The sequence below is a fragment of the Myxocyprinus asiaticus genome, chromosome 43 (genome assembly GCF_019703515.2).
Source record: "Myxocyprinus asiaticus isolate MX2 ecotype Aquarium Trade chromosome 43, UBuf_Myxa_2, whole genome shotgun sequence".
NCBI lineage: Eukaryota > Metazoa > Chordata > Actinopteri > Cypriniformes > Catostomidae > Myxocyprinus > Myxocyprinus asiaticus.
Genome location: NC_059386.1, coordinates 31,885,076 through 31,898,622, shown reverse-complemented (window position 1 = coordinate 31,898,622; position 13,547 = coordinate 31,885,076). Strand labels below are relative to the sequence as shown.

The 13,547-nt window shown below is 38.9% G+C and overlaps 1 protein-coding gene across 1 annotated transcript; it reads left to right on the top strand.

Moving 5' to 3' along the window:
* The first annotated feature begins 438 nt into the window (after positions 1-438).
* Positions 439-5,309, top strand: LOC127434066 (arrestin domain-containing protein 3-like). The gene is made up of 8 exons (XM_051686527.1): positions 439-928; positions 3,048-3,129; positions 3,214-3,361; positions 3,458-3,560; positions 3,698-3,954; positions 4,039-4,195; positions 4,522-4,661; positions 4,778-5,309. Exons 1-8 carry the CDS (start codon positions 649-651, stop codon positions 4,844-4,846), a joined length of 1,236 nt encoding a protein of 411 aa, XP_051542487.1. The 5' UTR covers positions 439-648; the 3' UTR covers positions 4,847-5,309.
* Positions 5,310-13,547: the final 8,238 nt, after the last annotated feature.

The following is a 13,547-nucleotide window of genomic DNA, read 5'->3' as shown; positions in this document are numbered from 1 at the left end:
TAATGAAAATGAAAAACTGTGGAAAAATATGATTCTGCTAAATGAAATCTAAAAATAACCAGTAGATAACGTTCTTATTAGGTTGTCACACAAAAACATCCCTGCAACTTACTGGGAAATGTAGTCTATGGTTATAAAAACCTAACGAGAATGTTCATAGAACGTTAGGAGTTGGTTCCCCAAATGGGAACCATACACTAACCTTAGGGGAACGTTCTGTGTTTGCTGGAATATAGTCTTATGACAAGTAGCATAATTAAACATTAATTTTCAAGTTGTGTACATGTGCATGCATATAAAGACAGTGCCGACAGTACTGAAGAAATGTCAAGCACAAGCATCACAGGAAGGGGGAAGAGACACGGCAGTAGCGGCCTTATCTTTTGCGCATGCGCAGAAGGGTTGTTTTTTCCACCAAAAGGAGGTATAAGAAAGCGGAGTCAGGGCAGAGAGTTTGTCTGAACACAGGAGTACAGCTCCATCCTTATATTCAGTAACTGCAAACTCAGTGAATTACAGGCGACTATAGCACTGACCCATCCTGCAGCCTTTCTGCATGGCAAAATCCTTAGACAGTCCTTAAAATCATCGAACAGATGATACAATCTTTTTATTTTAAACATCTTACAGCTTAGTAAGATCTCCACCATGGTGCTCGGAAAGGTGAAGAACTTCTTCGTCAGCTACGACTGTCTCAATGACAGCAATGTCCCGGTATTCGCCAGCGGGGACGTTGTCTCGGGTCGCGTGATCGTTGAAGTTACCGGAGAAATTCGCGTGAAATCATTGAACATTCACGCGAAGGGACTGGCGAAAGTTCGCTGGACTGAGTCACGCAATGCGGGGTCCAACACTGCCTATACACAGAACTTCACAGAAGAAGTGGAGTATTTAAACCACAAAGACGTCCTAATTGGACGTGATCGAGGTAAGAAGGACTTTATTTGTGTTAATTTAATGTAATCGAATGATCTGTCAATGAACGATGCTCAATGGGACTGTAATGACAGATGCTCCTTGTATTGGTGATCTTTTCATATACAGTTTAATTGTAATTTTATTGTACTTTGTGAACAGATTTGAAATCCATTGGCATAGGTAGAAACTAAACTCAGCACGATTAGATAAGAAACGTAATGCAGATGATGCTTGGTGGAAACTGATTTCTTGCTCTTAAGAGTTTACATTTCAGATCATTAGAATGATTAAAAACACACGTTCTTATAACATTATATAAAAAAGTATTAATTCTTAAAATGAAATTGTTTAAAAGAGCACGAGAGCTCATAAACATGATGCCCTACTGTACAAAACAACAACCACCCTGTTAATATTCGACTTGAAACGCGGATCAGTATTTTCCTTCAGTATTTGAAATATACGTCTTTTTTTGTCGACTTTCACCTTGTAATCATATTATGTCACGCTTTTTTTAATTATACATTATAGCTTCTTTCATAAACGATTATTGTAAGTTTTTAGCCTTTGTTAGAAGCGGTTCAAACCTGTTCAGAAACTGGTGGAAAAGGGGGATTGCAAAACCGAGCCTCTGCTCGCTGATTGGTGGAGGATAAGCCGATCTGCTCGCTGATTGGTGGAGGATAAGCCGATCTGCTCTATGATTGGTGGAAGTGCTCGTGCGTCTCCACAGATAGCGTCCCTTTGCAGATGTGTCAAGGCTGCGACGCAACTTAGTTGCAACAATGTTTCCGTATGAAGGATTTGAATTAAATGTTGTTTAAAATATGTGGTATCTTCAGGCCGCAACCTATGCATCATTCTGCGTTCGTTTAAAGCATTTTATTGGGCCTTAACCAGCAGGTCATTTCAATAGTGTGACTGTGTTAGTAAGGGAATGAATGGAAGCTTCTTATGCCACTGGTTAGTTCTTGTATAAGTTATGTTAACTGTAAACTATTCGTTAAAGATGAAGGTTACGTGTGTTTATATTTTGTGGCTGTACTTTTTTTATTACTATATATATATATATATATATATATATATTTAGATGTTTGTTCCTTTTCACATTTAAATTTGCTAATGCCAAAACCGTGTACTCTGTAACAACTAAAATGAATGTTGTTTTTGTAATGAATATTTTCTACCAATAAAAAAAAGTTAAATTGTATGTTTTTTGTCTTGCGTCGTTTTTTAAAGTGTGTCTTTCTTTTTCTAAAAACAACCGGAACCATGCTGCAGTACACATGTGTGTTCTTTTTGGGGGCGTTGTCAAGAGAAAAACATTCTGGCTCAGCCAATCAGGAGCCGCTTAGTAATATATGCATGAGGAAATCCGGCTGAGAGCGGCTGCTCTCACCGGTTCAGTCCGGTCCTTTCTAGCTCTTGGCTGCCCTCAGTGACAGACTCATAGTTATTTACAGCAGTCTGTGGAAACTGTTTAGGTGGTAGGAAAAAAAGAACTTCAGAAATATTATATGAAGTAAAATGGTTGCTTCTTTGACATTTTTACATCCAAATATTACTGTTGTTTTTAGCTGCCTTCAAGTGACAGTTGTTTATAGCAGTCTGTGGAAACCACTTTGGTTAAAGTAAAAAATAACATGTAGGAACATTAAATACATTTAGAAACAATAATAATGATTTAAAATGTACAAAACATTCCATTCAATTTTAGTTCTCTATATTACACAGCATATTTTACACACTTTCACATAGTTCTTTTGTTTCTCCACTATGCTAAATATATATACTTCAAGGGTATGGTGATGAAAAAAGCCTCACATGGTGTTTTTTCCCCCCTTTTACTTGTTTTAAAGGCACAGAACATGTCTATCATATTTAATTAATCTGTACTGTTTTTAATTGTGTTTCTACTTTTGTAAAAAAAAAAAAAAACATTTTATACTGACATTGCATTGACAAGAACCACCTGGTTATACTTTTACAAATTATGTGCCTTATTGTGTATGAACTAAGCACACAATGGTGGTAGTGTTTCTTTGTCTTGTGCTTAGGGTTCTTGAGGAATGTTCAAGGTATGGTAGAGGTTGGTATATCGAATTTTATTTTCCCTTCCTCTCCTTTAGATGATGACAACTGTGACGACGGCTTCACCGTTATTCACTCAGGTCGACACGAGTTTCCCTTCAGCCTTGAACTGCCCCAGATGTGAGTAACTCTCCTGTCTGATTGTACACATACATAATGTGTCTACTGAAATGCTTACATTATTTTTTTCATGTCTCTTTCCAGGCCTTTGGCTACATCCTTTGAAGGCAAACATGGCAGTGTACGGTACTGGGTGAAGGCAGAGCTCCACAGACCGTGGCTCCTGCCCATGAAAGCCAAGAAGGAGTTCACTGTCTTCGAGCACATTGACATCAACACTCCACTGTTACTGGTGAGAGAAATGCATTTGAAACCTAATGACTTGATGACTTGATATTGAAGTTGGTATGATTTAGAGGTTAATATATTGTCCTTTTTTCGTTCATAGTCTCCTCAGGCTGGCACAAAGGACAAAACGCTTTGCTGCTGGTTCTGCACCTCAGGGCCTATTTCACTAAGTGCCAAAATTGAGAGGAAGGGCTACACTCCAGGTGAGATAACAAACCTGTCTGCTTGCTCATACACAGTAAGCTTGGATGACATTGTTTAAGATGTATATCTCTATCAAAATGATTATTTTCTTGACTTGTTTGTCAGATAGAGTGAACATGTTTGATTTTCATTGCAGGCGAGTCCATCCAGATCTTTGCCGAGATTGAAAACTGCTCTTCCCGTGTGGTCGTGCCAAAGGCAGCCATCTACCAAACTCAGACCTTCTTTGCCAAAGGCAAGGTCAAGGAGATCAAACAGCTTGTTGCTAACCTCCGTGGAGATCCTCTACCATCTGGCAGGACTGAGACTTGGGACAGCAAGATGTTGAAGATTCCACCCATTTCTCCTTCCATTCTGGACTGCAGCATCATCCGAGTGGAATATTCGCTCATGGTGAGTTCAAGGCTTTGTTTGATTCAACAAGACCAATTGGTCACAGACATCTGGTAAAGGGCTAACCTCAGTGCTTTTCCACAGGTGTACGTGGACATTCCTCGGGCTGTGAACCTGACCCTGAACCTACCCCTGGTGATCGGCACAATCCCACTCCACTCCTTTGGCAGTCGTACCTCTTCTGTCAGCAGCCAGTGCAGTATGGCCATGAGTTGGTTGGGGTTGCCCGAGAGGCCTGAAGGTACAGCACAACACAATCTGACATCCAAACCCTTTAGATCATGGTTACTCAAACCTACTCCTAAGTTCCACATTCCTGCAGAGGAAATTTGCAAGTAAACCCAAATACCTTGATTGGCAAGATAAGGTGTGTTTGATTGGAGTTGTAACTAAACTCAGAAGGAAGGTCGATCTTTAGGATTACGAATGAGTAACTCTCCTTAAGATGCCCAAGATACTTTCATAAATCCTCGAACAAATGGAAGGAAGGCATCATCATCATCTCCAAAAGTGTGGTTTATAAGTCTCTTTTTGGTCTAATGTGGGCCTTGTCCTCTCCTCTTCTAGCTCCACCAAGCTACACTGAAGTCGTCACAGATGAACAGCGACATAATTTAGAGGTCCCAACTGCAAGGGATGAGATCGAAGGACCACTTTATGCCTACATTCATGAGTTCCGTTACCAGCCTCCACCCCTGTATTCCGAGGTATTTTGCACTTGCAGTTCCATCAAAGCCATCTTGTAGTTTGTTCCTTGGGATTTGCATCTGAAAGTTTGTAGTCTGAAACAAACTACTTAAGTTTTTTCACTCTCTCTTCATAGATTGACCCCCATCCTGAAGAGGTGTGCTCCCCATTGGACAGGAGACCAGATACCTGTCCATCCCGCTGAAGTAGTGACCACACCTGACCAGTGCTGTCAGGGATCTCTAATCTCTACAACCTTATCCCCTCAACAGGGGTTTGTTCTTCCTCCATGTGGAGGCACGAGCGGCCGTTTATCTTGCCGATGCAGATGGAATCCCAGTCCTAGGATTGTCCACTTGGTCGAATCCAGCTCAGTGGCCCATGCTGAAGATCTCAAGCAATTCTCCCCTTCCATCTCTGGTGAAAAGAGCACAGACAAGATTTGTAGGAGTAAAACTGTGCTCTTGACATTGAGATGGACTAAACACAAAGTCACTGAATGCTAGAATGCTGTGGCCAAAAGTCTTGAAACTTGTTCCTCGTTTTGGATGTTATTCTTCACTAAATTCAATAATACAGAAACAACGTGATGTTTAGGGACGAGACAACCACCTTTAAACAAACAAGTAACTCCCAACAACCAATGCAAATCCAACAACCACTCCAACAGAAAAAAGGCAGACTTTTATAGACTTTCTTTTTGTTGATTGCTGTTTGACACTTAAGTGTTTTTACCACATCAGATTTCTTTAGATTTTTTTTAAACGTTCTGAGAACATTCAGAAACCATAGATATGGACATTATAAGAACTGCTGCAAAGCGTTATTGGTGGGATTCATGCCATGTTGCCTTTATGCTAAAATTGTCGAACTGCACTGCGAGAGCATCGGATAGCACATGGTACTAATTAAAGTGGCGGAACAAAATAGACCACTCACGACGAGCGAAGAGAACACTCATCGAGATGCAAGACGATTGACATTCCTGAATCAATCCTCCCACTGTCTGTTACAAAATAGGTGGAAAACTGCACTCCAGAACTCTTCGTTGAGCTTTTATTTGTTGAACAACTGAGAGCTAATTAAGAGACATTCTTTTTTTAATATTCATTTAATGACAACTGTGGCTTGTTGGCATAGGCCTGTCGTTTAATGTCGATTAGCACTTTTCATTGCATTCAAAGTGCATACCGAAGCTTTTTTCATTTGTGCGAAACATATGCCAGAAAGTTTACAAATGTGATTTTGGTATGTTTGTTTACATGGATGCTATTGTTAACAGACAAACTGTTGTGCGTTTGTACTGATAAAACAATCTTTGTGGCCTTGGCACGAAAAGCATTAATCTTTTTTTTTTTTTTTTTTTTTAACTGTTTATGGCTGAATTTGTGCAGTGTGCTTACATTTACAGCACGTAGCGAAAAAGGGAATATGTAATGTTTTTGAATTGTATGCATTCTTACTTTAAGTGTTTGTGCTTAAATTCAGTGTGGGTTGTGATGAATATTGTTCAGTGTTTAAGAGCTCCCTGTTTTTCTTGTCTCATATTTTGAAAGCAAAAATGTTCTTAAACATGCACTTCCAGGTAATGAATTTTGAATATAATGTTCAATGCTAACAAAATATATTAGAAGTAAAGTTGCTCTTCGGTCAAGCAGGTCCATAGCTTGGCTAATTAAAGCTTCCATTTTTCCATTTCAGGGTCTGATGCGTATGAATTATGAAATTGTTATAAAAGTCAAAAGGTGCAATATTCTCTGTTACACAAGTGTGTTTCCACAGTTTTGTATTTTTAGCTTGTTGCTAACTTTTGTACAATGATTTTTTAGGTTGTCTGTATTGTCACAGTAAAAAAATTACCGTTGTTTGTTTTTCTCCTAAATCTGTTGAATAAATGTCATTTTCTACAAAAAGGGAAAGTTCAGTTGTTCTTTTGGTACTCAAACACCAACATACTATATATATGCTAAGGAACAATACACATTTGACAGACATGATGTTCGAGCTGTCAACATGTTTCATTGAGTTTATTCTACACATTAATACTTATGTTCTTGCATGTTCATACAAAATACATCCAAACAATCACTTTGACTGAAAGCGGAAATTAGGTTGTATATCATCACCCTGAGCATTGACAAATGCCCATGTTGAAAGACAAAAAATGAGACAGTGTTGTACATCATACATCAGGTTTTTCCCATCATACATCAGGTTTTTCCCCAGGTTAATAATATGTGACTGGATTAAATGTAAAGCAACATGAAACGCAGACAGACAGATGGCTGTTACGTACCTAAGGCTGTGATCTGACGGGATCTTTAACCGATTCATCTTGTTGACAGTTTCATTGTGTAACTTTTAACCGCCAGCGTTTGCATTATCAAGAGCCATCCCCAGGTTGCATTTAATTAGTTCCTTAAACAAAATAGTTTCAACTATGTTTGAAGTTGTGTCCTTGTGGTCAGTGTCAGTGCTTTGATATGTTGAGTGTAAAGTGTGTGGAGATCCAGGTTCAAGTCTGGCTTGGGTCAGGAAATTAAGGTGAGAAGGGAACAGGATGGCCACTGTTTCCTTTTCTTAATTTCCTGTTCTCAACAACTATGTCTGTTTTTAAAAAATGGTAAAAAGCCCAAAAATACAATATGCAGTATATTAAAAATAGATATAGTTTCAACTCAGAAGTACAACTATATAAATTCTACATTATCAGATGTCAGCACAGAGTAGTTTGGCTGCACAACTGCTCTAACTTCCTTTCAGAGGAAATATTGTTTCCTTTACTCGTTGCATTCCAGTCGAAAGGACCAGAAGTAGACCAAACACAAGGAGTTCGTTGTCTCTGCACACACACTTGTTTTCCTAGGCCTAGCCCTCAGAAAAAAAGAAGAAAAAAAAAAAATATATATATTTTCCAATCCTCTTCCCAGCTCTGTGGCTGGCTCAATCGGAGCAGATGCTTGCTCCCAAGTGCTGCATGTGGGCCACTAACCTAATTTCTCTTGGCTAGCCAGGGATAAAACTGCATCTCTTCAGCACATTAGATCTCACAGCAATAAACTGAGTGTAAAATGTGTCTTCAAGTGTACAGCTTGAAATTGACATCAAATTAAACTGATTAAACACTAGGATTATGTAGGATTTAAACAAATAGATTTTATGCTTTTAAATGTACATATAGGGCAGACTGGGGCTAGTTGTTACATTTTGTACTCCAGTAAAAACATTGCTCAGGGTAGGTTTATCTTTTAATTAAATATCTGTATAGGCACATTCCTTAAAGTCATGGCTCCAAAAAAGCTATACAGCTTATTAAACAATAGCAATAGCATGTTGTCATACTACTGTATATGAGGTAAGTTGACACAATGTGAGGCTGACTTTACACAGCCTATTATAGGCCTTCCAGCTAAATTTAAGTAATAAAACAAATATGAAACAAAACAACAAATCATTAAACAGACAAAAATATAAAAGGTAACATAATAATAATAATAATAATAATAAACTTTGTTTTGGCAGAAATAGTATAAATTGTATACATCTATAACATACGAAACATATGTGACAACTTGCCCCTATCAGACATTTATAAAATAAATAAATTAATAAATAAAGGAACACAGTTGAACCTTTCCATTAAAAACTTACATATTATATATCTGCCTTAATGTATTGCAGTGTTATGAAGTTTTTATGTGTTTACTTGTTGACCCAAAATTTTACAAAAATATGATGATTTTAGATTGGAGACAAAATTCATGAAAATTATTATTTATTAAAAAACCTTTTAAACTAGGTGTTTGAAACCAACATACAAAACCAATGCTAGAGAAAACAAGCATTTGTGTAATTGGACTTTTGACTCAAAAACGTATCTTCTTATAGCCCTTGTGACAACTGCCCTGTGTAACAACTAGCACCGGTCTCCTCTATGATATAATGCAAACATGCTCACAAATGCACAAATACTTCTAACAGGCTAAAACCAGCACCCAGAATCTTTTCGTCAAAACATTGTTGAGGATCAAGAAGAACTGGGGCCTTTTCACAAGAAGCGTGATGTAACAGACAAATCATCACCCCGGGCTCTTTCACATTGCAAATAATTCAAAATAATTTAGTCTCTCTTGACATGTTTGTCAAGTATGTGCTGAACTTGAAGTGGCATCCGACAGCTTGTGTGTGCGGCCGGTAAGTGTTTACTCCTGTTCCTGATAGAAATGATCAGCTTTCATCATTCATGCGCTCTGTCAAGGATTCATCATTTCGTACTCGCCTTGTACTAAAGTCTTGAAAAGAGATCCTTAAACATACGTTAAAATCTAGACATGCAGACGATGAAAGAATGTTTGTTTTGTCTTGTTTTGATGCATTCTCTTTGGAGAAGGCATTTCTAGGTGTATGTTTGGTCTGGGATAGCCCACAACATGCTACAATACAATAGAAAAATACACTTGAGCATTGCAACATCACATGGATCTGGTATGAACTGTTCATAGCTGCTTCTTAATACTAGTCATAAATGGATATATCGACCAAGGTGATCAATCTACCGATATTTGTCGGTTTTGAGATTATCGCATCAGCCGATAACTGTGACCAACACAATAGATATCAAAACATATCAATAAGCAATAATTTAAGAATTGGTCATTAAAAAACCCATTTTGGTCGACCACTAATCTGCATATTGTCAATGACTGTAATGGTTACAACATTGGATATCATCAATGAGTGCGTTTACATGCATACCAGCCTAACTACCTAAAATCAGCTTGTTCCAAAAATGCAAGAAAGTGTCTCCGGTTACACATGTAACCTCGGTTCCCTGAGATGAAGGGAACGAGACATTGCTGTAAGCAGGGAGTCCTTCTTAGATGACCTTGTTGAAACCCTTATTCAATAACGCCAATCCTCTGATTGGCAATGGTGTCTGAGCCCCGCCCCTTCAGGCACGCAGTTAGCCTATATAAGTGGGCACTCAGTCACCATTTCTTCAGAATTTTCTGACTGAGGGACAAGAGTGAGTCACTTGTATTATGAAACTCTGAAGTTATGTGCTCCAATAGAGGGCCGGAGCTCATCACGCGCATATTGCACAAACGAGGACATTAGATCGGAAGTTGGGGGACTCGCAGAGCTTGTGCCAACACAAGATCCTCCTCTTATTCTTCCAGCTCAACCTCACTGCCCCGCCATGCCTCCTCATGTGTTTCAGGACTTAACACAGAAGAGGCTGGTGGAAGGGCATGAGAGGCTGGATCCTCCCTCAGAATGAGGTCGATCCTAGAGTGCAATGTCTGGAGAGTCATGCTCTCGCAGTGAGGGCAGTCTGTCTCCATGAGAGCTGCTTGTGTGTGGGCATGGCCCAGGCAGTGAACACAGCTCTCGTACTCATCAGGCGGCAGGATGTGCCATTCGCATAGGAAACACTTGCGGAACGACATCTTTACAAAGACGTGTATCATGCAAGCGGCTCTTTTGTTAATATTATATGTAAAAAGGATACAGTAACTCCAGCCGGAGCACTGTGGGAAGCAGGTAGGAGTTTTGCTGAAGTGCCGCATTGATCAACGACGAGTGTCTGAAGTGAACAGCCCGTTCACCGAGAACGTCTTCGACAGCGATGTGGAGAACTCTACATTGGAACACACAGGGGAGCGGAAAGCCTCTCGGTGCAGGCGCTGAGCACAGGTGACGAGTTGTCCTGCTCGCGTCTTGCTGAGAAGTACCGTCCGCTGTAAGTGTATATCGACGATGAAGCAGAAAGTGTTCGAAGACGAAGTTCGCAGTCTTGAAGAAAGAAAATTCTGAAGAAATGGTGACTGAGCACCCGCTTATATAGGCCAACTGCGCGCCTAAACGGGCGGGGCTTAGACACCATTGCCAATCAGAGGATTGGCGTGATTGAATAAGGGTTTCAACAAGGTCATCTAAGAAGGGCTCCCCATAGTGCTTACAGTAATATCGAGTGAACTGAATCGAAATCGAATTCTTCGCTTGTGACATCAAAATGTAAACAGGCATGCGCACAACACTTGTGCACACTGGATAAGCCAGTAAATATGTTTAACCTTACGCAGGGATTGCAGGTGGCCTAATGATAGCTATTGTTTACAATAACTGCAGGGAGCGAGATGAGACGGACCCACAAACTTCCACATACCATACCATAGTAGGATATTAGCCTTATAAAGTCAGTATAAAGCAAAAAACTAAAGATTTGACTGATGAGACATGTTGTTAATAAATAGATGGTTACAAAAATATATGGTTTGTCTATCATTTCCATGCGGCCTTTTGTATTTTTAGATGTTTATTGTCTACACATGATAGAACTGGATCAGCTGATGCTCGATACTCTATAAATAATCTGCTTACAGCCTTGATGAATGGAATCAGTAAAAGACACTGTTATAACAACCTGATTATGATTGGAAGGAAGAGTAGATAATGTGCCATTCTACCTTCATCATGCTAATGCTAATAGATACATGCAGCCAGAAACACATGACCTGGTCTTGGAAAATGTTTAATAAAACTTTTAAAGTTATCTTTGTGAAATTTGAAATAGAACATTATCAGACTTGTGGCTTTAGCGCCATTGTGTTGGATCTATCAGGTCAATGACATATTAAGTCATAAAAATATGTTATGGGAAAAATTGCTGATCACTTTAATTTGAGCTTTTTTCTCTTCTTTTTTTCATGACTTTTATTAATGCTGACTTTTGGGCAACAAACTTCCAAGTGTCAGCTTTCAAAAGAGACCACAATTATGCCAGAAATACAATGTAGCAATGAACTACACCCCTTGTATTTTGAATATGTCCTTTTTAGGTTACATGCAATGCGAAATCAGGATAAAAGGCAAAAATCTTCATGTGGCAATAATTTTTTGCTTAAAGGAATATTACAGGTTTAATACAAGTTAAGCTCAATCGACAGCATTTGTGGCATAATGTTGATTTCCAAAAAAATATTTTTTTTCGACTTGTCTCGCCTTAAAAAAGTGAAGTGACTGGAGCCAGATTTTTGAGGGTTTCTGTGAAGTGAAATGTGAATCTTATAATTTTATAAAAGTACTTATATTAATTCTTCTGTTAAAACGTGAGTATTTTTTGAGCTGTAAATTTGTTTAAATCATCGTTTTACGGTCGTTTAAGATTTTATGGCGTTTACGGCAAAGAAGTAGTAAAATTGGATATAATTTTACACAGAAAAGGTGAGTAAGTGATTTTATCACACTAAAATCATGTTAACACGCATATTGTTTACGTCTTGTGGCAGTAGGCCTACTTTGTTTTTTAACGTTTACAGATTGGCCCCATTCACGTCCATTATAAGTGCCTCACTGTAATCCAGATGTTTTCTTTTAAAAACCCCATATATGTTAAAAAACCATATAGATCGACCACTACTTAATACGTGAAAAACATAACGCTTTCAGTGGAGATGAAACTTAAAGGCAGAAGCATGAGAGGAAAAATATCTGTAGCAAATATAATGCAGCAAGATACACTTTTCTTACGCAACAAGTGCCGACACTAAAGTGCACACAAGACACTTCTTTCCACCTTACATAATGTCATGGATCTAAAAATGGAGTGGAGGCCACTTTTATAACTGTAACGTAAGGCCAGAATCAGAGAGACATGTTTCTAAGAGGGGAGCGTGCTTCGCGGGAAAGAGATTGTCAGTCTGTGAGTGTTCTGCCAGAGAGGTCAGTCCTGATACATGATACCTCATCTTTCAGCTGAGTCAATGTAACCAGTGGTCAGAGACGCATGCCCCACCCCACCTGCTTTCACAGACATGCTGTGATGCTGTTGGTGGAGGAGTGCCAAATATTCTCGACCTGATTGGCCGACACCTACACTAAGTGTTTAGAAGGATTCTGATGAAGTGTGTCTATCTAAAAATCGTTTTATAGCTTTTGTTCTGAACTGGTTTATCTTCATGAGCTCAAATTAATAGTGCACTTTAAAAGTGGTAGTATGAAATTACTACCTCAATTATTTATTTCTACTTGATTTAACCAATCAAAATTACTTTCATTGATGTGCCTAATTTGCCAGATTGATTTAGTCTGATTAATACAATTTTTGACATAAAACCAATGAATTTAGATGAAACAGAAGCCAACAATAATTCTTTGTTTTCAACAACTTTGACCTCAAATTCACCATGCAAATTAATCACGGTTGTGTATAATGCAGTGAAACTGTGGGTGGCCACTGTGCCTGCGATAAACAAGAACTGGTTTGGACTGGCCTACGATGGAGGCGGCCAGAGCGGCCACCTAATAGCTCTGCGTGCATGGTACGTCTCGACATACATACTTGGGAGTGTTGAAATATTTTATCAGGGCAGATTGAGCCGCAGGCTGTGAAAGGGAGTTCACACAGAGTGCGGGCCGCCCTCTCAATGTCTACAGCTCTCTTGCCTTACAGCTCCGGCCAGTTCAATCCAGCTGCCATTGACTTTTACAGGAGCTTATTTTAACCTGATCCTTCCTTCAGCCACCCAAAAATGCTCTTTTCCAATACAAAAAGTACTTATGTGGTACCTTGGTCTGTCTGTCTGCCTGTCTGTCTGTTTGTCTGTCTGTCTATCAGTCTATGTATCTATATATCGCTCTGTGTATCTATCTATCTATCTATCTATCTATCTGTATATCTGTCTATCTGTCTGTCTGTCTGTCTGTCTGTCTAGCAACCATTCAAAACACCTTTGCAACCTAATATCAAGGCCTACATCCCTTTAAACTTCATATCTTTCTTAAAACAGCCCACATATAAAGTAAAAAAGATCTATGTAACCTTAAAACATTTTGTCAAAACATCTTTGAATAATGCTCATGCTTATTTAGGTGCGATGATGAATTTATGATTTCAAAGTCAA